Here is a 26,513-nt window from a genome sequence, read left to right as displayed (position 1 = left end):
AAGCAGGGTCTGACAAGTGGGTTTGCAATGAAGGGGGATGGCTTCACAGTCCCTTTAGAGGGTCACCCTTCTTGAGTGTGCCTACTCCCATTCAGAGAGATGCTCAACCAAGGCTTGTAGGCCTGCCATCCAGGAAGTGCACACCAGGAAAAGGAAGTCAAAGGTGACCTGGGGCTGAGGACATTCTGAGTAATGTCTATGTAAAGTAAGGCCACAGGGTGGCCTTGTGTTGACATCATTGTGTTAGAGCCCCCAGAATATCCCCCCAATTGAAAAATAATGAGGACTCTTTGCCTGGGTAAGTGGGTGAGGCCAGCACCACGGTCACTTGTTGGCACCAAGCAAGGAAACAAGAGGTAGCTTGACTGAGTGGTCTCCACAAGGTAACTATGGGAAGAGACTCATTGACCTGCTCAGCAAACACCAGTGCCCTGATGCATCAGCCATGGGGCCAAAGAACACACCCGGGTCCTACATGTCAGTGTGAAAGTCTGGTGATGTGAGCCTCAAGGACATTTGCCAGGGTTAACCCTGTAGGACAAAGGCTGATTTCTGTCCTCAGATGGATTTCAGGCTATGGACGAGATATCTTTGGCCAGGGCAGGGTCAGAGTCTCAGGCTGGGGAAGGGACAATGAGCAGCTGGTAAGACGGCACCAAGTCACCAGGCCCCTCTCTGGCTTCTCTTTCAGCTCCCTGTGGTGGACAATATGTGGGTTCAGACGGAGTGGTCCTGTCCCCAAACTACCCCCAGAACTACACCAGTGGGCAGACCTGCTTGTATTTCGTCACTGTGCCTAAGGACTATGGTAGGGTCTCCTTGGCTTGCTTCTGTGTTTTCTTATTCTTCCCCCTTTCTTCCAAAATGACAAGCCCTCGGGTTCTTCTAAGTTATCCAGTCCCATTGTGAGACCTGGAAGGACAGACTCTCAGGTAAGACAGCAGAGTGTCCTGGAATAAGCCAAGAAGAGGCTGCCCGAGAGGAGAGAGCAGGGCACACACAGGCATGGTGTGTTTTGGGGCGAGGGGTGCCAAGGGCTGATGAAGGCCAGGTGCCCTGAGTCTCCTCAGCACAGACTGAAGGGACTTGAAGGCTTGCAGGTCCAGGCCTGCCAGGGCCTAGCAGTGAGTGGCCCTGGAGCAGGAAGAAAGAGCGAATGGTGGAGGTACTGGTAAGGGAGGCAGACTGGGTACCACATCGTTCCAATCGTCCATCTGAGGAGAACCCAGCTTCTGTAAATAGGAGGGGCAAGAAACCCGTGAGGCAGGCATCTGCCCTAAGAAGTCAGAGAAACTCCCAGATTCCAAGACAGCCAGACTGAAGAAATCGGGGCTGTTGGGAAAGCAGGCTACTTCTCAAACAGGATAGGAAGAGCATAGGGCAGGGCCCAGGTGCCTGAGTCATTCTGCAAGCATTCAGTGCCACCCACCAAGGACATCTGCTCTGCTGAGGCCTGGTGCCATTTAGATGGGAGACACGTTCCTGTTTCTGTATCTCCCAGTCTCCTCCTCGCCAGCACCTCTGCCCCAGAGCCTGTACCCTTAGCAGTGTGTGCCCGCACCCTCTCCCACCCCTGGCCCCTGAGACAGGAGCTTTGGGCCCACAGGATTCCACTGAGGAACGTCAGAAAACATTGTCCAGAAAGTCAAGAACACTTGACAGCTAGCATGCAGCACTTCAGTTCTTCCATGACAAGAAACTCAGTCCTTTGCCAGTAACCCATCCCCAGCCTTGGCCAGTATCACACAGCTAAAAACTGTCCTTGGACTCTGGCTGCTAAGGGGCTATATTCCAGGTAGCTCCTCTTTGGCAGTGAGGCCAAGCCCTGAGCTTATCTTCTAGGTAAGAACGACTTGTCCCTAGCTCAGGTGTCAGTGCTGACACTATGCTGCCAGAGATCTTTCTGTGACCCCCTCTCAGAAGTAGCCTGCCTCGCCCTGCCATACTGTCCCATCACCCTAGGAGTTAAATACCACTCTCTGAGATTTTTGTTTAGTTGTTAAGTGTGTGTTTGGGTGGGCAGAGGCACTCCAATGCACATCATATGAAAGCAGGAATTCTGTATCCTACTCAGCTCTGGGGACCCCGTTACTAATGCTGGGCCAATTTTCAGGGTGTAAAAATAATCCTTTCCCCTTCCTTGTCTTCTGCTCCTCCTCCACCCACAGTCATGAACTAAGATGACTCCAGTGGCTGCTACATTCAGTACTGAAGATTATTTTGTATCAAGCAGTTAATTCCATGACCTGAGTCCCTCCCTTTCTGCCCTGGCACACAATATATACAAAACATACATGGCATAAACACAGCATACTCTAGTGTGATTCCACAAGAGCCTGGTAGAGGTTCTTGAGAATTTATTTAGGTACAAAATAGTGGTAACACTCACTGGTACAAGATGCCACCACAGTTGTTCTGCCCAGGGGAAAAGGCACTAACAGCAAGCTGCCAGTTCTGCTCCAACCACCCAAGTGACAGAGTAAGCAAGAGAGTGAGAGACCCTTCCTCCTCAGTTTATCAGTTGTCACATAGCAGACAAGACCACGCCCTAGAGCTTGGGGCCCCGACAGTCATTGACTAAATGGATCTAAAGCCCACAACACTTCTCCTTTTTTGTCTAAATCAGAAGGCTCTAATCCTAACATAAAACTATTTACAATAAGAACAACTATCAAGTATTATGCAGAAGAAATAAAAGTTAATAACATGATAAACAAATATAATAATAAACAAAAATGAAACTACAACCAACAAGAAGAACATCAAGCAAGAAACACATATTAAATGACCAGGCCATGGGTAATCATCAAATTACAGAGATTACTCTAATAGCTGTCCTATCCTGGAAAGTCTAAATCTTGTACTTAAGCATACACAACATGTGGCCTAACAAAAATACATACAACATGCATGCACAACACACACACAGGAACAATCTATACAAACTCACACACATGTCCTACTTCCTATGAGCTGGAGATTCTGAGCCAAACCAGGAAAAGGACCTACCTGGCTCTTGCCTGCTATGGGAGACAGGTGTAGTCAGGTGGACAGGAGCAATGCCCACAGTGACCCTGACCAGCCCTCAGCACTAGACAAAAATGAACTCAGGCCTTGGCAGAGAGAAGAGGACTGAGGACATCCCTGCTGTTCACAGATGGAGGCCTGAGTTCATGGGGGTTCCTACTCAAATTAACAGGATTGTCTGAAACCCCTTTAACCTCTGAGCTCTGTTTGCTTCTCCATCTACAAAACATGAATAATTTCTGGGAAAGACACAGTCAAAGATGATAGTGCACACAACCAGGCTAGTCCCTGGCACCCAGTGAGTGCTGGATGAATGTCATATCCCCTTTGGGGAGGGCAGGGTGGAGATATTGTCTGCTCTGTAGGCTGTTGCTGCTGCCTCGGGCCTAGACTGCTGCTCCCCACTCTCATACTTCTTAGTGCACAAGAGCTGGTGCCCAGGGGCTGACCTTGTTGCCTGGGAATTTGAAGAAAAATCCAGGTGACCACAGGTTCCTGAGATCGGGGTAGAGTGGGATAGAGGATGGGAGTAGAGGTTGGCACCAGAAGCCTTTGCTAGTCCTCAGGTAGCTGCTGCAGCTACTGTGTAGAAAAGAGTAAGTTTCCGGTTACCTCCACTGGTCTGCCCTTGGGTGCGAGTGTGAGTGTAGTCTTGACCCCCATGGAGAAGACCAGCCAGGGACCCCCCCCAGCTGTCTGTGTCCAAGTGTCCAGTGTTGTCAGCCCGCTAACCCTGCAGCAGAAAGGCCCCCTAACAGCTGTCCCCTGCACCAGCAACCCCCTCTAGTTTCTCTCCTCCTGGCCCAAGGCCAGCAGATCCTCCCCACACCCCAGCCTGCGTGTCCTCTGCACTGATTTCCATGCTGTGTCTCCTCCACAGTTGTGTTTGGCCAGTTTGCCTTCTTCCATACAGCCCTCAATGATATCGTGGAGGTACATGATGGCTACAGCCAGCACGCCCGGCTCCTCAGTTCACTCTCAGGCTCTCACACAGGTACCCAGGGCCCCTGAGGGATTGGGTGGGACGGGGGGGGGGGGGCGCAGAGGAGGGGCGTCAGTGGGGGAGGGGTAAAGGGAGGCTGGGCCATCCCAGGACTAGTTCCAGGAATGAGGCCCTATACGCATCACAGCCAAATGTATGCTGTTTTATAATCTGCTACAATGTCTCCACATCAAAAGGGTCACTCATAACAGAGTACCCAGGCACATCTCAGCCTCATACCCAGATGCCACCTTTTCTTTTCACTATGAGAATGTTGTGTTTTCATTGTAAAACACTGGGGCCAAACCAATCATAAGGGAGAATCTTAAATAACCAACACTCCGAACAAATGATCGCCACGGTGTAATGTGTGTCCTTCTACTCTTCGGATACACTGAGACAGACTTTTACATATTTTATTGAATAAAATTATATATATTTCATTATAATTGCTTTCACCATGAGCTTTCCTTCGTCAGTATGTATCTCTTTTATAATGGGATTGTTTTTAATGCTTTTTAGTGATGCCTCCTATAGTTGTTTAAGATTTATATAACAAATTCCCTAGTGCTGTGCATTTAGCTTGCTTCTTCATTATGAATAATAACTCATTGCATTACACATATATCTTTATACATATCCCTGACTTCACCTCAGCATATCTAAGGATGGCTGAGTTAAAGAATACAGTGAGATCGTTGAGGCTTTTTTGTATAGATTGTCAAATAACCCTGATAGAAAGATCTTGCAGTTTTGTTCTCCAAAAGTGAGATAATATAAAACTTATCAATTTGAAATATGCAAATAGTGTATCATTTTCTATTTTGCCCTTTTATCGCTAGAGGTGGTAACCTCTTTTATAATGTCTGTAATGGCCTATGCATCCTTGTTGTAAATTTGTGTTGACTTTTGTATTAGCCCTCATCTTCTTACTCATGAAGTAGAGCCCCACATGGCTACAGGCAACATCCATCCTATACCACAGGAATCTTATACACTATGAAAAGCCTTCACTTCTAGTTTGCCGTTCACCACGTCATTTTCTTCAGGGTATGTTTTGGTATCAGATAATTAAAATGCCCTTTGATATCAGAAGATCTTTCTTTCCTCATTTACGCCTTTGCTTGTATGCAGAGCAGATGAATGTCCCTGTTTCTGTTTCTTCTTCTCAGTTCTGTCACTTTTAATTCCTCTGGATTTTATTTTGACTTTTTATTTGATACAGAGATTCAAACTAATTAATCTGTTGGCCTGATAGAATTTTCAAAATGACAAGGTTACATATTCTAATTTTTATGGTGTTTGGGTCTTTTTCCTTACTTTTAATCTATTTCTTCCAAGTATATATTTCTCCATGTTTTAGTTATTACAAAGCTGTAATGGGGGAGGGGTAGAGAGATGGCTCAGAGGTTAAGAGCACTGGTTACTCTCCTAGAGATCCTGGGATCAAGTCCCAGCACTCACACCCACATAGCAGCTCTCAACTGTCTGTAACCCCATTTCAAGGGACCTCACACTTCCCATGGCAAAACACTAATACGCATAAACTTAATAAAACAGAAAAAGCTATAATGGTACTTGGTGCCATAATAAATTTTTTAAAGATTTATTTTCATTTTATGTTTATGGGAATTTTACCTGCATGTATAGAAGGCTCCACATGTATACAGTGCTCAAAGAGGCCTGAAGCAGGCATCAGATCCCCTAGAACTGGAGTTAGACAGATTGGGAACTGTCATGTAGGGGCTGGGAATTGGACTCACTCCTCTGCAAGAGCAACATGTACTCTTAACACCAGCCACCTCTCCAGCCCTGTCCTAATAACTTTGAAAGGTATACTCCCAGTCATCCCTGTAGTCGTTCTTCGTTTGTCTTGATTTCTTTTTCTTTTTTTCTTTTTTTGAGACAGATCTTTATATTTAGCCCAGGCTGGCCTCAATGTTTTTCTCATCCTCCAGACTCCCAGGCATGCAATACCACAACTATCTATTATGACTTTTTTAATTGGCCATTCTTGCTTATTTTTAACTTCCATATATTACTTAGGACTGGCAATATAGCTTAGCTGGTAGTATTAGCCTGGCATGCATAAAGGCAGATATAAGAGATAGGGATGTCATAGGTATTTTTATTGGGGAGATATCACTTACATGAGAAACCAATAACCTAGGGTCAGCGCTCCGAGTATCCAGTTTCTACTGCTCTCAGAGACCCTGACTGGAACCCCAAGCGAACTCCATTCTCTCCTCAGGCCTATATTCTACACACCCCATATGCTCCTTGTCAGATCTCTCTCTACAGGCAGGCATGTTCAATGCCTAGCACCACATAAGCCAGGTGCAATGGTGCAGGTCTTTGATCACAACAGTTGGGTGGTGGAAACACAAGAACCAGAAGTTCAAGGTCATCCTAGGCTGCATAACAGGTTCAAGGTCAGCCTGGGCTACATGAAACACTGATGAAAAACAAGAGAAAAGTACTATCTCTAATATTTCACACAATGTATAGATTACGTTGGGGAGAGTATACATCTTTATATTAACACTGTTCCCAACTGGGAATATGAGGTGTCTCTCCATTTATCTGTTGAGGTTCAAGCTGTCACTTTCATTTAAGCAGTAGTGATTTATTGCTGTTGTTAGCTTTATTCGCAGCTAGCTTATAGAGATTTTTAAGCTGTCTTTATTGCACTCTTATTATAAATGGGTCGTTTTTGCTCCCTTTGTGTTTTCTAGCTGGTCTTTGCTAAGCAATTCTAAGACTGGCATTCAGAGTATATCCTCCTTATAAACCCATTGAACCATCCTTAATAGTGCTAATACCACAGACTAATTCTTGGCTGCTGGGTGAGAAGCACCATCATTTGCAAATAAATTTGCTTCATTGTTTTATTTCCTCCTCTTCCGTCATCTTTCTTTGATTTCCTTCAATGGTTCCTGTTCTATCCAGGTATATTACTTTAATTTCAATGCTAATATCTTATCTTTTGATGAGGTTCATTTCATAGCTTCTCTTCACTTTAGCGATGTCATTTATGTAACATGCGACGATGGCTTTTTAATGCCCCTTACTCCGGTGCTTGTGTTTCCGGTCTCTGGAGCACTGAGCACTGTGTTCATGATCCACTTCTCTGCTTAGCTGTGCCAGAGGTTTATGGGGTTCTGTTGCTTTGGAAAATTCCTTTTCCCCCACCCCCATCCTTTGGGGGGTATTCTTATTGTTCGGATTGATCAGTACTTCTGTGGGATTTATTACTTTCTAATTAGCCATTATTTTTATTTAATAAATTCCCTCCTCTGTTGCTTCTTCAAATTATTGTGTTCTTCTGGTCCTGACTTCCTGCGTGGAGTGTTGTTTGTACTTTTCCCTGTACAAGAACACGCATGTTTATAAGAATGTGCTCAGTTTGGACATGCTTACAGCAGGGTGCTCATCTGGACTTCCTGTCATTCATTTTCATATACGCTATTTGATATATGCTACTTTAACACATGGTACTCTCTGTCCAAGAGTTAAGGTTGTTTCTTCTGGAGGTAATGAGATGGCTCTGTGGTTGCTCTTGACAAAGACCCAGGTTCAGTTCCCAGCAACTACATGTTTTCTCACAACCATCTGTAACTCCAGATCCAGGAAACTGAATACCATCTTCTCATCTCCATAGGCTCAAGGCACACACATGGTGCACATATACACATGCAGGTGAAACATTCATCTGTACAAAATAAATCTAAACATCCTTTTTCAATTAAAGTAAGAAAAGCCTATCTTCTGGGCTGGGAGGTGGCTCTATGGGTAAGCACACTGGCTGCTCAAGCATGAGACTCTCAGCTTAAACACCCTACACCCCCAAAAATGCCGTGCACGGCAGTGTGCAACCCCTGCAGCCCCAGTGCTGTGAAAGTGAGGACAGGAGGACAGCTGGCTGCTGAGGTGCAGGCTCAGTGAGAGACCTTGTCTCAGGAAAATAAGACAAGCCAGGCATGGCACACGCCTTTAATCCCTGCCCTTGGGAGGCACTTGGATCTCTGTAAAGCCAGCCTAGTCTACAGAATAACTTCCAGGTTGAGGTTTGAGACTCTGTCTCAAAAAAAAAAAAAACAAACAAAACAAACAACAAAGAATCCTAACAGACAGACAGATGAATATACTGTGTTTTTCCTAATCTCCCTGAGCTGAGAGCATTGCTTTGTTTATCATAGAGAAGTTTGACGATAGACTATATCTAAAGGTGTAGGGGCAAAGGACCATTATCTACAGATAGGTGTAAATGGGTGTGCATTTAGGCCTCTATGGATATATATATATATATATATATATATATATATATATATAAAGGGGAGAGGGCGAAATGATAACAAAAGAGAAGGAGGAAAAGGAAGGACTCGTAGTGGAAAGGAGGGAAGGAAAGGTGTGGAGGGAAAGGGGGACAAGTGAAGGAATGACGAGTAGGAAGCAGGTGACAGGGGAGAACGGGAGCGCGAGGGGGAGGGGAGGAGGGAGGAGAGTGGTACTCATGGCTGATTCCTCACTTGGAGAAGCACAGTACAAACTGTGCCCCTGTGACCAAGGCGTATGGGGCTTGAGAAAAGCTTCAAGTCTCCGTTTCAGCATCTTTGTTGTGGCTTCATATTTAATACAGCAATGGCCGAGTGTAGAGTGTTAAAACACCCTGCATGGTGACGGTGGTGGCTGTGCTGGGGAGAGGCAGAGTGGCCATGCCCCTGCCCACCACTACATCCCACGCGGGCTTCCACAGGAAGATAGGGACCTGCAGGGTTGTGCTTCGTAGCGGTGGGTCCAGCTGATGCTGCTCAGCCCTGCCCCCATCTGTACCACAGCCAGCAGACCTAAGTCATGTCTGCAATCCAGGCCAGCACTCCTCCGTGCCTGTGTCCTTACAAACTTTTCCTATCATCTGCACAATGTGATTGGAGGATTACACATGCTGGGGTACTCAAGGTAGCCCCAGCATCCACTGAGGTGTCCCCAGCATCCTGACAAGCATTGCCGTTGCTCTCAGAGATGTGCTAGTCTGAGTCCAGCATCTCTGTCGCTTTATCCCAGGGGTGTCTGGGAAAGGTCAGAGCTCTCAGATCTCATTCATTCCTTCCGACAAACCAGTATCTGATTTTTATGTATTTATTTTTAATCAGTCTGATTTCACTTTTCCAAGTCAACTTCCTGCTGGCATGGTAACAGCCATTCTCTCCAGTCCCATAAATCAGCATATTTTTAGCAGGTCCCTCTTTTCTGGACAGGTCATGTAATTTTTCCAAACCTCTTCGTCTTGCTTTGTAAATGAGGATGCTGAGCTCTGCCATGCTGGCCTCACAGTGGCCACACATCAAGGGAGAGCATGGGTGTAAAACCATCTCTATTTTGGTAGGGTTTGGGGGGAGGTTCTCATATAGCCAAGGATGCCTCGGGCATGCTCTGTAACTGGGGATGGAGGCTGCCCTTTAAGTTATGATCCTCCTGCCTTACCCCCCAAGTTGGGATTAGCGGTGCGTACCACTCTACCCAGTCCATGCAGTGCTGGGGGATCAAACCCAGAGTTTTGTGCATACTGGGCAAGCGCTCTGCCCACTGCTCCACATCCCCAGCCCCCACTTGTGGGCTTCCCACTGTAAGGTGTAGGCTATGAGTCAGGTTGCAGTGAGTCCTGGACTATGGAAGGCATCACTGTGTGCTGCATGGCTGCCCCTCCTTCCCAGCCAGGATTCTACCTGCTGAGTGTTACAGCCACACTCACTGTCTTCCTCTCTCCTCACTCCTCTCGGCAGGAGAGTCACTGCCCTTGGCCACCTCCAATCAAGTTCTCATTAAGTTCAGTGCCAAAGGCCAAGTACCAGCCAGAGGGTTCCACTTTGTCTACCAAGGTACGTAGGGTGTGGACCGTGGAGGATCAGATGTCATCTCAGTGACATTGTGTCCCAAGGAACACAGACCTTTCACCTCCCATCTGTGCCTCCCTATGAGGACTTTGGGGGGCAGTTACTAATGTGGGGGACGTCCATTCAACTGTTTACATCTGTTTACCCAAGCACCAGTTTCTGGGCTAGATTCTCTGTTGAATTTGGAAGGAAACCGCACATGGGAAGTTAATTCCTTTCCTCCCCCCATTAGTGCCCCATCCCCCCATTGGTACATCTCTGATATTGACGGGGACATCTGCCCAGTCCTCTTACCTCAAGGAGCTTGGTTTTGTCTGCAGTGCATCATAAAGGAAGGGGGCAAACAGGGACTCTGATCAGGGAGGTGGACACCAGCCATCCTACTTCTTAGAACCCTTATTTGCTCAAGTATGAAATGCCGGTAATAAGTGCTGGTCCTATTAAAAGAGTCCGCAACCAGTCAGGCAACCAGTGTTCATTTGGGTCACTAAGACCCAGCAGGACCTTGGAGCATCTTTGCTTTCCCTTGCTCAGCAACAGCCGCATTGTTTAGGGCACCAGTTTCTAAGCACAGCCCTCCCTGTTTTTCTACACCTGCCCAGGAGGCCATATACGGCCCTGTGCAGGGGGAGATCCCACTATAAGGAGCACCATTCCTGAGTCCCACGAGCCACCATTACACTCAAGTCAATGGCCGGCAGACCCTGGGCGGGGGCTTGGGGGCAAGGAGGGGTTGATGTTAGGGGCTTGAGAGAGGGCTGATGTTGCTGTTAGGGAACAAGAGGCCCTGGTAAGGAAGAAGAGTCACAGGGGAAGCAAAGAAGAGCTCTGAGCCTCAAGTCTGGACCACAGGGCTCTCACCACCATGATTCCTAGGAGCTGTACTGCAACACTGAGTCCAGCAGATTGCCTCAAAATGGGCCCTGCCCTGGGAAGTGTCCATGCCAGCCTGAAAATGCACCCTGAGCCCCCAGGGTCACCTCCAGTCTTGTCCTGAATGCATCCCTGGGCCAGTTTCTACAGTGGTGAGGCCTGCTCCCTGAGTGCCTTTCTCCCCACAGCGGTGCCCCGAACCAGTGCCACACAGTGCAGCTCTGTGCCAGAACCCCGCTACGGCAAAAGACTGGGCAGTGACTTCTCCGTGGGGGCCATCATTCGCTTTGAATGCAACTCAGGCTATGCCCTGCAGGGGTCCCCAGAAATCGAGTGCCTCCCTGTGCCTGGGGCATTGGCCCAGTGGAATGTCTCTGCACCAACCTGTGTGGGTAAGTGATAGCCAAGACCGAGACAGGGCAAGGACAGATGGAGAGAGGATACTGAGCTCTGCCATGGCAGACTTCTCTCCCCAAGGGACACAGCCAATCATCAGAAATGCCCACAAGACACACATCAGCCCTCTGAGCACTTAAGGAGACTGTCCCATTCAGGCCTAACTCTGGTCCTACGGGGCAGTGTGAATCCAGAAGAGAAAGAGCTGGAGAGGGTGTCTGTGGAGAGAGAGGCAGGTACAAACCACTGGAGAACCATGTTTGAGGTCGAGTCACTAAGAAGGCTGAGAGCAGGAGGTCCCTAAGGGAGAAGGCAGCATGGGAAGGAGGCCCAGCAGAGGCTAGGGACCCTACAGGTGGTGAGACTGGGAGATTTGGGAGCTTGAGGAAAAACCAGCACAAGAATGAGCTACCACAGACTGGAAACCCTGAGAGAGGTGGGCCCCAAGAAGCAGGGGATGAGGGGGGCAGTTGGGGAAGAAGTCAGCACATGGAAGTAGCCCAGCAGAAGCCAGAGATCCTGAGGGAGTGGGAAGGAAAGTCAAAGGAGAAGCTGGCCCAGGAGAGGCCCATGGCCCTGAGGGAAGCACACGGAGAGACTGCTATGGAGGCACCACAAAGATGAACTGAGGAGCCTGACCAGTCCATGTCTCTTCCCAGTGCCCTGTGGTGGCAACCTCACTGAACGCAGGGGCACCATCCTGTCCCCTGGCTTCCCAGAGCCCTACCTCAACAGCCTCAACTGTGTGTGGAAGATCATGGTCCCGGAAGGCGCTGGCATCCAGGTAGGAGCAAGGAGGTGCCTCGGTTAAGTGGCTGCCCAAAGAGTCTGTCTGTCACTGGACCCTGAACCAGGCTGAGGCAGAAGGAGAGATAACATCTCTGTCCTTGTCCTTGTGGCTTTGGTGGCATCTTGCAGATGTGGAGATATGGCTTCCAAACAAGAGATCACAGCAACTCTGGGGGAAGATGGGAGGAAAGACAGCTAATTGAGGGAGGATGGGAGGTGGAAATTCGTTTCAGCCAGGAACAGAAAATGGGCTTACAACTGGAATATGAATTTGGAAGGTTCTTGGGAGACTTTCAAGTGGTTCAAGGTGTTTCTCTAAGACCATTAAGGGGAAAAAGGTGGCCTTGCTGATGAATGGGTGCAGAGCAGATCACCACCCACAGATGAGGTAGGGAGAACTGGGGATGCTGGGGATACTGGGATGTGTAATGTGTGCCCAGAGAGAGAGGCATGGGAGAGGACCCAGAGCCTGCGAAGCCAATGGAATAATCAGGACCAGAGCTGGACACACCCAGTGGGAGAAATAAATCAAAGAATATTCCAAATGTGAGCAGAGGCCAGAGAGGTGGCTCAGTTGATAGAGTTCTTTCCTGACATGCACAAAGCCCTGGGTTCAATCCCCAGCACCACCAGATGTGCCTACGCATGCATATTATCACAACTCCCAGGAAAGCAGAGGCAGGAGGATTAAAAGTTCAAAGTACTCCTCAACTACTTGGTGACTCAGGGTTAGCCTGAGCTACGTGGAACCCTGTCTCCAGAAATTAAAAAGGCAGGGGAGAAAGCCCATTGGACTGAAGCATTTCCACTTTCTGAAGTGTCACTAAGTGTCCTTTGGCCCTATCATCACATATTGCCTGTCTTCCCTACCAGACAATGAGCTCCTGAGGTAGATATGGACCACATGTCACTTTTATGGGAAGGAACCAGCGCAGTGTTGGGCCCACAGGGGGTATTTAATAAACTGAATTATCCATGGGAAGAGAAGGGAGAGAGGCACTTGAACTGTGTGATCAACAACTCAATTCTTCTGTCTTTCCAGATTCAAGTTATCAGTTTTGTTACAGAGCAGAACTGGGACTCTCTAGAAGTATTTGATGGAGCAGATAACACTGTAACCATGCTTGGGAGTTTCTCAGGTAAGATGTGACATCCAGGGCTTCCATTTGGAGGGTTTCAGTAGACATTATCATCATCATTGCCATCATCACCATCATCATCAATTACCATCATCATCATCACTATCATCACCATCATTATCATCACCATCACCATCATCACCATCATCACTCTCATCACCATCATCATTGCCATCACCATCATTATCACTACCATCACCATCATCATCATCACTATCATCACCATCATTATCATCACCATCACCATCATCACCATCATCACCATCATCACCATCATCATTGCCATCACCATCATTATCACTACCATCACCATCATCATCATTACTACCATCACTATCATCACCATCACTATCATCACCATCACCATCATCACTGCCATCACCATCATCATCAATCACCATCATCATCATCATCACTACCATCAGTATCATCACTGCCATCATCACCATCATCATTATCATCACCATCACCATCATCACCATCATCACTACCATCACCATCATCGTCGCCATTACCACCACCATCACCATTGACTGTGGTTTGGTATACTAAGAGTGATCTGCAGCTGTCACTTCTAAATAACCCCAGAGGATTTCTGTAGCCCTGAAAGGATACCAAGTACCAACTGCACTCCTTTTCCACCCACCTACTTGCCCCCAGCCTCTGGCAACCACTCATCTTCCAATCCCCATGGACTTGCCCTTGTCCAAGCAGTTCATTCGAGTGAAATCTTACACCATGTAGCCTTCTGTCTGGATTCATCATGTTTTCAGGGTTCACCCTGTGTCAATTTGAGTCCGCACCGTGCTGTGTGGGTAGGCCATATCTTCATAAACCGGTCACTCAGTGATGTCCGTCTCACTTTCATTATTGTGCCGCTGTGACTAATGCTGGCATGAACATTCACACGCATGCTCTGGTGTCCCATATGTTGCCCACCCTCAAGAGCATATATCCAGAAATGGAATCACCATTGTCTCATTGTTTTTTTAAAAAAAGCAAACAAACTTTTTCCCCAAAGTGGATTCCCCACTGCCCATTCAGTGTACACTTGTTCCGTAACATGGTGTATGGTTTTGCCCAATGACCATGGAAGTTACCTGAAGTGGCTAGGCCCAGAGATCATGATGCTAAGATAGAAGAATGATCACGCACATCTAGATAAACTGTCTGCCCAGCTGGGTTGACCAGATCATTGTACGTGTTGAAATTGTTTTGAAGATGATTGAGAAGGGACCAGGCTCCCAGCCCGCTCACCACCTAAGGAGCATCGCCTCCTGGCAGCACAGATCTATGGCATTGCTCATCTGATGGCTTCCCTTCCCTGGCTCATTAACTCCCTGGCATTTGCCATTTAGTAATGGAGGGTATTTGGGTGCCCTGGGAGTAGAATGTCAGCAGGCAGTAGAAGCAGAGGAATGAGGGGGAGTTTGGCACGTGGAGGGTATACCTGACAACCCTTGGTGTTCTTACCCAGGAACCACAGTGCCTGCCCTCCTGAACAGCACCTCCAACCAGCTCTACCTCCACTTCTACTCTGACATCAGTGTGTCTGCTGCTGGCTTCCACTTGGAATACAAAAGTGAGAATCCAGGGTCATGGCCATGTGTGGATTTCGGGGAGAGAACAAATGGTGACTGGATCCCCACCCTTAGTGGGGTATATTTTGGGCTGTACCCACTCCTTCCCATTTAAGCCTTCCACTGACCAGAGGAAGATGCTAAGGGTTAGAGAAGGTCTGAAACCCTCTCAAGCTTGCATACTCAACCACAGGATAATGCCAGGACTCGCTATACCCTAGACCCTGGGCAGAAAATGCATCAACCTTGGCCCCAGTGTATAATCTGGGATATAAGAAAATGGAGGTGCTCTCTCCTCTGGTTCTGCAAACTGGCTTCCGATGCTCATTTGGATAACATAGTTATCTTCAAAGTCCTTTCTCTCACTCAAAGTCTCACTTACCATCCACAAGATTCCATCTAGTCACTGCTAAAATCCCTGAACAGTAACTGTAACTGTAACTGTAACTGTGCCTTTGGGAACATATAGAAGTTTCTGGAGAGATGGCTTTCTTCCTGGGACTGCTGGCCCTGCTCACATCTCACACTAGGTACAGGGAGGAGCTGGTTTGTGCCAGCAAAAAACCACTGAGTGTTCCCCACACATCAGGTGTTCTGATGGGTTTTGCTGGGATCTCTGATAGACACTGTCTTCTGAGGGCAGAGAAAGGGGAGAGAATTTGAGATCAAGCAAGTACAAGAGGGACATGGGAGGGGCTCAGGCAGAAAGGCCTTGGGAGTCTGCAGCCAGGATGTCCTGATGGTAGGCTCAGTAGATGAACAAAACATCTCAAATCCCTGAAATGACACCCTCTGTCCTTTCTTTGAACTGATGAGCCTCCATACTATACATTCTAACTTCCTCTGTGTGCCGGGCTGAAGAGCAGGCCCAGGAAGGCACAAGCCTTGGACCCTAAGAAGCCAACAGTACCCTCAGCCTCTGTCACCTAACTTGCCAGTCTTGTCCATCTTCCTCTCCTTTCTCCCTGTCTCTGATTTATCTAGCGGTGGGCTTGAGCAGTTGTCCTGAACCAGCTGTACCCAGTAATGGGGTGAAGACAGGCGAGCGCTACTTGGTGAATGATGTGGTGTCTTTCCAGTGTGAGCCAGGATATGCCCTCCAGGTACCTCCCCTCGACAAAAAACCCAGGGCAGGGAGCAGGCTACCCTGAGTTCATTGCCCAGTCCTATACCAGCAGAGCTATATTCATCAAGGACATAGGTAGCCTCAGTATCCCCTGGAGACAGTTATACACTCCTGGAATTATTCTCTCAAAAACAAACTTGGTTGATGGTAAAGACCCTGGACAATCCATCCTGGAATGTGTTCCTGCAAAGTTGGCTTTGATTGGACTTTGGGAAAATTTAATTTCCCTTTGAGGGCCATGAGGGAATTTAGTAATTAGAGGAAACTCACAAGGAAACCTCCTGTAATGAGAATTCTTTAGTAATGGCTGTTAGTAAGTGGTCTCTCCTGCCCCCAAATCTCTCTCCTTCTGTCTTACCTCAAGTCCCAAGGTGATCTCATGCGTCTGTATGTCTTGTCTCTTGATGTGAGGCCTAGAGCAGGCCCCTGTTCTGGGTTACATGTATAATTGTGCCTCTGGGGACCACTAGCCCACTACTGTTCTGATTCCTCCAGGGCCATGCCCACATCTCCTGCATGCCTGGAACTGTGCGTCGGTGGAACTACCCTCCTCCACTCTGCATTGGTAAGAGAACCAGACTGAAGTCCAAATCCCTAGGGATCAGGGCTCTCTGCTCTATTGCTGAGTTTAAGTTCAAGTCAAAAGAAATTCCTATGTTCTGGATTTGTTCCAAGTCATTAGTTCCTGAAAGACATTTCTTTTTTTACAATTTCTAACTCTCATTCAAAGCTGTCATGACTTCTGGAACGTTCTATCCACCAACCAAAAAAATCACAAGAAGGTCGCCCACTTGAGAACATCATGAGGGCCTCTGTGAACCACATAACCAGCCCGACCCCAGAAGGCATTTTAGGCATGAGTACAAACTGACAAACCTGCTTGTAATGTCATGGGTTTCACATAAAAGAAGGATTTGCTGTGGTTTCACTCTTAGCCTGTGCTAGGCAATGTTGAGGGAATGAACAGAAACAAGGAAATACAGGGATGCTTCAGAGAGTTTCGTCAGGTCAAGAAGGCAGGAAATAGTTATTGGGTGTCTAATAAGTGCCAGACTCCAAGAAATGGTTTTCCTATTGTAACCCTCCAGTGGGAATCCATAAGTGGAGTGTGTGTGTGTGTGTGTGTGTGTGTGTGTGTGTGTGTGTGTGTGTGTGTGAGTTGTATGCACTTCCTAGTCATTGTCTGCCAGGCAAGTGCCTGTCTGGACCCAGGCATTTCCTTCCCTGAATTCCTTTCCCTGGGCCTCCAAGGCCGATTGATCAGCCTGCTTCTGCTCACACAGCCTTTCCTCGGAGAACACTAAACGTAAAATCATTTTCAGCTGAACAGCTGCTGAGGTGCCCCAGCAACCTGAAATCAGATGTCTCCAGACCCTCCCTCACAGCTGAGTGGTCATGGTGAGCCATGACAGCAGGCCACCCTACCCCATAGAAGCCAGATCTGGAAAGAGCCTGGCACATTCGCAAGCACACAGTGAGGATATGCTGTATGCCCGTCCCTTCTCTTTCCTTCGTCCTTTGTCTGCTGTCGTGAAGACTCAACTGGAGAGGAAGGAAAGAGGGTTGGGCTATCATATAAGGACTGCTCTTGGAGCAGAGCTTTGTCACTTCCTGCATGGCCTTGTTGAGGTCACTAACATGTGAAGGGCACAGTCAAGGCTGGCACTCATGGGCACCTTATGCTGTGCTTCAGTCCTGAATTTACATGCTCAGTTTACATGTGTGGAAAGATGTGCAGAGAGACCCTGTGGATTCTCGAGGGGTTTGTGACTCGGGAAATGGTTAAAACTGTGACTCTGAACACTCCTGCCCTGCCCTCTCCTTGCTGACCTAACCCAGCTGCTCTCATTGTCACAGCACAATGTGGGGGAGAAGTGGAAGAGATGGAGGGGGTGATCCTGAGCCCCGGTTTCCCAGGCAACTACCCCAGTAACATGGACTGTTCCTGGAAGATTGCACTGCCCGTGGGATTTGGTGAGTCTGCAGCCCCCAGGGAGACAGGGACTTGGAGCCCAGGCCTGGATTAAAACAGCTATCTGCCCTATGCCAGTGAAACTGAGCTCCAGAACTGTCCTTCCCTAAGGCTCATCTGGTGCTGTCTAGAACAGTCTTGGAGAATGGCAGAGATCAAAGTATGAGGGGAAGAAAGCTTACAGGTTACTATGATTTGAGTCCCAAACTAAACCCAGGGGTGCAGAATAAGAAACTCAACTTGAGATGTAGCTGATGGTATAGCTCAGGGATAGAGAGTTTGTCTTACACAAGGCACAAGGTTCCATCGCTGGGACCATTTTAAAAAAAGAAAAGAAAAGAAATTACCTGGAATAAAAGAAAAGGAAATCCATTTTACTGCGACTAGACCTCAAGTTGTGCTTTTAACTCCCCATCCCATTTATCATCCTAATTAAATTGAGCCAAGGTCAATACGAAATTGAGTTAGCATTCTTCATAGACACATTCTAGCTGACCTGGAGACGGGGAGAGGGAAGATGGGCTATGCCAGATGTGGGGGTTGTTGGCTATGAAAGATGTTAGTCTAGGTACAAATTTTAATTGCTGGCAATTCGTGTAGTATATACTGGCAATATAGTTTAACCCTGGTTATCTTTGCCAAAGAGATCGAGCTTTGTGCCAACAGGAACTGAAGGTTGTCCATGGGGGTCCTTTTGCCCCATTCTGCTCTGTCCCTAGGAAAAGAACTCTCCCTGGGGATTCCTCTTTCTTATACATTCGTATTAGCATAATTAACTCTACAAAGTCATAGGCTTCACTGTGACACATAAAAATCTTTGATGATGGCCGCCATGCCCCACTGCGTACTGCCCTCCATCTCTTCCCTTTTCCCATGAGGATTATTTCTACGCAGGCCTGGAACCTCACAGTCTGCCAGCCTCAGTGCGAGGACTGCTCGTTTGATCATCTGTTAATAGCTCCCAAGTATGTCTTCTGATAAGAGACAACTGTGGTCTGCCTAGCCTTTAAATCAGGATGGAGGGGAGGGGGACAAGTGGGGTGACCCTTGAAGGCTAGGCTCTAGTGTCTAGTACCATTTCCTGAAGGAAACTGGAGAAAATGGAAACATCTTTGGCAGCCTTGGCAGAGTCCAGTTTTGAGACACTGAGCAAAGAGGACCAGGGTCCCTATTGCTGTCTTCAGGCTTGGGACTGAAGACCCTCTAAGGCAAAGGGCAGGGGCAGGTAACACACAGGCAAACAGGCTTTAAATGGGTTAGCTGCCCCCTATGAGTCATCCTTGTATTCAGCCACCAAAGCGCTGTCTCTAATGGGCCTGCTACAGGTCCAGTGTCGTAGCAGGATCTCTTGCTTTCCAGTGGGCCACAGCACCCTGTTTCTCATCCAGAACACCAGTTCTTCTTGAGGAAAGAGCCTCTGCAGTACCATGCCTCTGCCTCAAGGTGGAGAATACAGTCCCGTTCTGTCCACACTACTCAAAGAACCCAGGGTTGGGCACACAGGCCGCAGTTCTCCAACATGGCAGGCTGCACAGGCAAGCAAGGCCCAGCTCTACAGACGATGGCTGAAATTGGAAGTAATCTATGCTCATGAGAGGAGAATTGACTGAGGCAGTGGGTAGTGCATAGATGGAACTGTGTAACACGTAGTTAAGGTAGATAAATAGGACAGGAAATGAAGGTCTTCAGCATCAGAAGACCTTACTTTTAACATAGTAAGGCACACACACACACACACACACACACCGTTGTACATGTGTGTTCAATCTATCAAATTAGCAAATACAGTTGAGCACATTTTAAAATCAAAATATGTGACCTCATCACAAAGAGATCTTTAGTAACAACATCTTGGTGCTCACGAACACAAGAACAATCCCACCTTATTCATCCCATGGCACAGGCCAATGGCATGTGCTCATCCGGTATTAGCAAACAAATGTGCATTCTTCCAGGCTCTTAAAATACAAAACTTGCAGTCGATGTCTATATTTTTCTGTTTCCAATGTCTATTTTTTCCGACCTGATTTTCTCAGCTAACAATGTAATGTGTGGACATTTGTTATACGTGGTGAATAGGTTTCTTTGGGGAACATTTTCCTATTGCAATTCAATTTTGCAAAACCTTGTCTGTAAACAAATATCCATGTCGCTTTTCCAACCTCAGTTCTCCATGGCTTATATAAATATGTACCTCAGGGACTTAATTAAATCCGTGTCACCTGACAGGTGGCTAAGAGATCTTGATTAACCCATCAAGGTCCCAAGTGTAAGCTTCATTTGCCTTCTTGGTGGATCAGATAGGACAATATACACTTTCGAGCCATGTCCTTCTGAATCATCTAAAGATTCTAGAAAACACCAGCAAAAAAAGGCCATGTGTGTCCTTTGATTCAATGAGGGTAATTATCTTTTATTAAACATTTATTATAGAAAAAACTATTTTATATTGATATTAGACATGATTCAAATGGAATCTAATGTTGACCCTGAAGTTGGCTTCCCGTCAAATCAAACAGACTCCGGGTGGAACTCAGAAATAACTGGTGCCTTTGTTTCTGGATGAAAAGTCTGTTGGCTTTCTGACCCTTCCTGATGACCAGAGGAGGGACTAGATAGACAAAGATCAGAGAGTGCACTGGGAGATCTGCCTGGGTTGGGCTTTGGTGGTGGGGACTCTGGGCACCGTAGGGGACATCCTGCCAGAAGAAGGCTGTGTGGCTTTGGACACTGTCTGCCTCTGTCCTTCTCCTAGGTGCTCACATTCAGTTTTTGAACTTCTCCACGGAACCTAACCACGATTTCTTGGAAATCCGGAGTGGTCCCTCCGAGACAAGCCGCATGATGGGAAGGTTCAGCGGTAGTGAGGTGCCGGGCTCCCTGCTCTCCACATCCCACGATACCATTGTCTACTTCCACAGCGACCACTCCCAGAACCGGCCAGGTTTCAAGCTGGAGTACCAGGGTAAGGATGGAAGTATCACAGTGGCACCACTGTCAACCCCGTGTCTGGTCTAGAGCCACCCATCTCCCCATCCTTACGCTTGGGAAGAGATGGCTGAGGGGCAGCAGGCCTTTCTGTGGAGGCTTCCGGTTGACAGCTACTTCAGTAGCTACCTAACCCCATTTGACAACTAGCTTACAAATGTCCAGTTTTTTCCAGAGCTATGGGCCCCAGTGTCCACTGAGGCTCCATAGTGTCTAGAGCTGCTAACCAACAGCATCCTGGGCAAATAGCCCATCAGTTTCCCCTCAGGCATCCCTGGAAGTGGCCCACCATTTCCCCTTGGCTTTGGGAGGCTGTCTCAGGAAAGATCCCCCATGACAGAATAGAGAAGTCCAGTAACAGTGTTAACAGCACCCACCTCAGGCAGTGTTTCCTCGGGGAGACCCACCTGTAAGTTCGCAGAGGCTCTATTTCCTCAGGTGAAATCCGATGGCAGGTCCCGTGCTTCTGGTGTGCTTTCCCCCAAAAGGAACCCCATCACACCAACTGGGGCTTTGCTGTGTGAGGCCATCGCTCATCACTGACTGTGGAGACTGCCCAGCCCGCATGGCTGTACATGTCAGCCCCACACAGGCCTAACCTCTGCCCTGAATGCTCTCCTAGCATCCCTGAGTGAAACACTCGTTCTGACCCATCTCACTTTCACTCAGTTACCACTCCATACTTTTAGTATGTTTTCCAAACTACTACATGCTTATTTTGAAAAGCCCTAAAATCATGCAGTGTCTCAGTGAGCAGAGGGCATCAGCCAGCTTAGGCTGCTGTAACAAATGCTACAAGCTGGCACCTCACACACAACTGACTCTCCTTCCTCCCTCTTCTAGTAAGATCAAAGAGCTTGCAAAACCCATGTCCTGCAGAGCCTGCTCTCTGGCTCATGGTGGCACCCTATTACTGTGTCCTCATTTGGTAGATGGAGTAAAGGACCTCTGAGGCCTCTTCTTCTTCTTCTTCTTCTTCTTCTTCTTCTTCTTCTTCTTCTTCTTCTTCTTCTTCTTCTTCTTCTTCTTCTTCTTCTTCTTCTTCTTTTGATTTTACAAGACAGGGTCTCTCTGTATTGTTTTGGAGGCTGTCGGTCCAGCCTGGCCTCGAACTCACAGAGATCCTCCTGCCTCTGCCTCCCGAGTGCTGGGATTAAAGGCGTGCGCCACCAACGCCCAGCCCTTAGGGACCCTAGTCTAGTTCTCCAGGGAAGACCTGAGGAGGCCTCCAGTGCTCTCCCATTAGAGGATGAGGCTTCAGTGTGTTGTATTGGCTGGGGGGACACATGCAGGCTATGTCACATGTCATAGAAGTCACATTGCTCTTGTAATCCTGCCACATCCCCTGAATGGAGGAAGGAACTTGGAGTAGTTCAATGTGTTATCTTCTGTCCAGCCAGCACTGCATCCCACTATAGGAGCTGCCTTGCAATTTCCTGTTTTCAAAGTTAAGTTTTAGTTATACAGATAATTCACTAACACATTCACCTTGAAAAAAATGGCAAATGGGACAGGATTATTTCCCAGAGACAACCCCTAATTTTTAATTTTCTTTCTTTCTTTCCTTCCTTCCTTCCTTCTTTCGTGTGTGTGTGTGTGTGTGTGTGTGTGTGTGTGTGTGTGTGTGTATGTACATCTTGGAAGAAAATGTAATGTTTTACAAAGTTTTGACCACTTTTAATATAGAAAAAATACCATGCAATGTAGTTTCCCAAGATCCTTGGCTTTTTCATCCCTGTGGCTAGGATCCCCTTCCTTGTCTGACAGGAATACTTGTTAGCAAGAACTGGGTTTCTCATTCTGGGACAGCCGTAAAGCATGACCCCTGAGGTAGGCACATTTAGAATGATTACGCAGGCTCATACTGCAGGGTCACAAGAGCGTGGCCTCCCCAAACCATGCCACTTTGTTGGTACTGACCAGGCAGTCACATCCAGGGGAGGGTGAGGGCTGTCAGAAAATCTGCAGCTGTGCAAGACTGTCTGTGACTGACGAGGGGAGGATGGGGGACCGATGAGCCAGGACACACCAGTAACCACCCTCTGTCCCAATGGTCTGGGATGTCATGGGAGACACTGATCCCAATTGCATAGTCCATGCTTTGGCTGGAACGGGTGTGGTCCCTATCACACACACTACCACCACCATCACTTTCTGGGTCTTCGTTTGTTAGGAAACCATCACAAAGTACCAAAGAGCCTGAACAACAGGTCTGGGGATGGAAGTGAGAGCAAGATTAAGGTGTTGTGGGCCAGGTTTCTCCTGAGGGTTCTATTTACTCCAGGTGGGCGACTAGATTTGAGTGCTTCCCATACATCGTCAGTGTCATGTTGGCTTTTAGAATCATCACCCAGTCTCTGACATCATCTTCATATAGTATCCATCTCCAAACATCTCCAAAACTCTCGCCCCCTCCCTGATTGATACAGAATTATTGTACATATGTATGGAATACAGTGTCATGTTTCAAGGCAGGAATATTGTGTTTGATCAAATTAAGGTGGCTCATAGTCTCATTAACCTAAACATTCACAATGCATTTGATACAGTTAACACTTAAAATGTCCTCTGTTATGTCCTGGCATAACAGAGAGAAAAGGAATCTTCCATGCTATTGGTGGAAAGGTAAATGAGTAGCGACATCATGGGTTGTAGTATGGAGGTTCCCCAAACTCCCGCTTCTTGTGACACCAGCGCCATCAGATTGCCATCTACCCTACAGCCATTCTGGTTTATGTGAAATGGGCAGAGGTCATCTCTCCAAATAAGGTCACTTCCTGATGTTCTGGTCACTCAAATGTGTGACTATGTAGAGACAGTTCAACCTGTGCTCCCTCTGACACTACTGTCTCATAAATGTAAGTGTTGACAACACCACTGTTGGGTCACAGTTGACTGCTACAGGAACAGCCCACATCTTCACAGGCACCGCCCACACACTGATCCCATACAATAGAATGACTGCTCCTGCAAGCTCGCAGTGTGGCAAGCCCACTTGTCTTTGCAGAGCTGTCTTACTCAGACCCACCACTGCCTCTTATCCCCACAAGAGACCCAACCACTCCCACCCACACAACTGCCACCCCATTTCAGAGAGTCTCCTCCTAGCTCTCCCAGAGAAGGGCTCCTGCTGAGCCTGCCCAACCTGAGTTCCCCAGCTGTTCCTCCAAGGAGTCAAGGACAACATAATGGGCCAGTCTTTCTTCTGTGATCAGGACCTGCCTCACGATCTCTTGAATCACAAGTCCACCTGTGTGCCACTGAGCATGAGGCCACCTGCTCCTTCTCTGACTAGAGCTCAACTTCCATTAAGGTTTCTTGCTGTGATGGTCCTGACCTCTCAGCCTGGGGAGTCTCTAGTGCCAGAGGCCCAGCTGCTTCCACTGAGGCCTCTAATTTGTGATAGATTCAGATGATTCTCTCTGCCCAGTGGCCCACATGTGCCACAGTTGTTCAGTGTAAACAGGCTCTGGGCCCTGAGGCCTCCCAACTGCCCCCTCCCATGCTTCCTCTATAAAGAAAATGGGCTTCAGATCTCCAGGTTTGTAGAAAAGCCACTGTCCCCACTGAGGCTATTTCTGTGGACCCTAGTTCTCTTTGTTTCCTTAACTTTTCTTAGAACAATCTGGATCTTTCTCCTTAAAATTACCCCCAAAGGGTAGTCCAGCATCCCTAGGCAGCTGCTTCCTCTGTCTTTCCATAGGCAGACATTTCCATAAAATGTTTAATGACAGCTAAGTTTGCTTACTTTTAACTTACTCCATGGCTCAGTAGATAAAATTCCTGTCACTTGAGCCTGAGGCCCGTGTGTGCAACCCTAGCACTGGGGTGTGGAGGCAAGAAAACCTCAGGAGTTCATTGGCCAACAAGTCTCCTCAACAGCTCAGCTCCAGGTTCAGTGAGAGGTCTGGCCTCAAAATGTGGTGGAAAGTTATGAAAGGAAGACACCTGAATTGTCCTCAGACCTGTACATACATACACTAGAGGACAAAAAGACACATGCACACACTGAGAACACTACGTACACTAGACAGACAGACAGACAGACAGACAGACACACACACACACACACACACACACACGAAAACCTCAGAGGAATCGCATTCATAGCTTGATGATTAATGTGCACAAATGCTCCAAAATGTTAAGAGCTGTCAAAACTCGAGTTTCAAACGATAATAGTTTGTCTGGAATCACAAGTGCTCTCACAGTAATGTCTCCCTTTGGGACAGCCCAGCCCCTCTCCCTGAGTAGACCTGCTTTAACTTCAGAATGTATGTCTCCCTCTGAGGCACCTTCTAGTGCTCTGAGATCTGTCTTGGAGTGAAAGGAATTCGGGCAACCCTCCTTGAAGTTTCTCCCTTTTGGAAAAGGTACTTGCTCGTGTGACTCTGGCCACTCTCTTCAAAGCTGCTCTGGCTTTTGACTTGTGGCTGTTCCCTTTAGTCTCCTTGCTGTCTGTCTTCAGGCCACTGAGCTCCAACTGAGGCCTCCAATACAGAATACCCAGGCAACAGACTCCTGCCTCCTCCATGACTTCATGGTCAAGTCACCCAAAGGCTCTACATTTACAGGACCACCTTTCTTTAGCCCACTCATGCCAATGGTGGCTACTTGGTTCTTGGAAACATTCATCTCAGTGATTTCTCTCTCTCTCTCTCTCTCTCTCTCTCTCTCTCTCTCTCTCTCTCTCTCTCGTGTGTGTGTGTGTGTGTGTGTGTGTGTGTGTGTGTGTGTGTGTGCATGTGTGTAGTGCAGGGGTACATGTATATGTTTGTTCACACAGAGGCCAGAAAACCACCTCCTGTGTCATCCATCATGCATCAGGTGCTGTGTACCCTTTTTTGAGACCGGGTCTCTCATGACTTGGATCTCATCAAGTAGGCCTGATTGCTAATAAGCTCCAGGGGTCTACTTGTCTCTGCTTCCTCAGTCCTGGGATCACAAATGCACACTGCTACTACTCCTGGAAAAAAGAAAGGAAGGAAGGAGGGAAGCAAGAAAGAAAACAAACCTACATGGATCCCAGTATCAAACTTAGGTCCTCCTACTTGTGGGGCCAACCAACTGAGCTTTCTCCCCAAGCTTCTTTGAAAGTGATTTCTAGTGAGATGTGCAGATTTCCTCACTGAAACGACCCTCCACAATGCCAAATGGAAACACAGACCACAGTCACCACTGCAGAGCGGGCATGGAGGAACTGTTAGCCTTGAGGTCACAGTTATTCTTATTATATGTGATAAATCATCCACTTCCACAGGGCATCATTCAGCCTCAGCTGTTCCTACTGAGTTTCTGCCGTGGAAATAGTCCATCTCCTTCTTCTGCCAGTTCCCTGTGTAGAGAGTGCCCAATTACTGCCACAAAGAATAGTCTTTGTCCAATGTACCCAATTAGTGGAAGGCATTATTCTGCGGTACACACTCAGCCAGCGCCTCAGCTGACTCTGCCTGTTAGCAGGCCCTAGCCATTGCCATGAGGGCAGCTTTCCTACTCCTCCAAGGAACATTCTTGTGTGGGAGGCACACATTCCTTGTGGCCCACCTAGTCCCTCCAAAAGCGCCCGTCTTGACTGCAGATTTAACTTATTCCCCCTAAATGCTTTCATGCATTCTAACAGCATAGCTGGAAGGGCTCCACTAACCCCTTCACCTCATTGCTTCTGTGTATGACCTCGAGTTAAGCAACATGAAGACACCTGAACCAATGCCTGACCCCGAGAAGATGTCCAGTGAATAGCAGCCCCA

General features: G+C 47.7%; 1 protein-coding gene across 3 annotated transcripts in view; it reads left to right on the top strand.

Annotated features, from left to right (window-relative positions):
• Csmd2 (CUB and Sushi multiple domains 2) overlaps positions 1-26,513 on the top strand; it is a 558,343-nt gene that overhangs the window by 458,763 nt on the left and 73,067 nt on the right. For all 3 annotated transcript variants that reach the window (XM_040756596.1, XM_040756595.1, XM_040756597.1), the window contains 11 exons: positions 692-808; positions 3,908-4,021; positions 9,793-9,888; positions 10,965-11,168; positions 11,832-11,956; positions 13,004-13,100; positions 14,578-14,682; positions 15,665-15,783; positions 16,302-16,371; positions 17,664-17,780; positions 20,534-20,743. In XM_040756596.1, coding sequence (XP_040612530.1) covers positions 692-808; positions 3,908-4,021; positions 9,793-9,888; positions 10,965-11,168; positions 11,832-11,956; positions 13,004-13,100; positions 14,578-14,682; positions 15,665-15,783; positions 16,302-16,371; positions 17,664-17,780; positions 20,534-20,743 — 1,374 coding nt within the window. The remainder of the gene's footprint in view (positions 1-691; positions 809-3,907; positions 4,022-9,792; positions 9,889-10,964; positions 11,169-11,831; positions 11,957-13,003; positions 13,101-14,577; positions 14,683-15,664; positions 15,784-16,301; positions 16,372-17,663; positions 17,781-20,533; positions 20,744-26,513) is intronic.

The sequence above is a fragment of the Mesocricetus auratus genome, unplaced genomic scaffold (assembly GCF_017639785.1).
Source record: "Mesocricetus auratus isolate SY011 unplaced genomic scaffold, BCM_Maur_2.0 Super-Scaffold_100014, whole genome shotgun sequence".
NCBI classification, from domain to species: Eukaryota; Metazoa; Chordata; class Mammalia; order Rodentia; family Cricetidae; genus Mesocricetus; species Mesocricetus auratus.
This window is presented reverse-complemented; position numbering and strand designations above follow the sequence as displayed.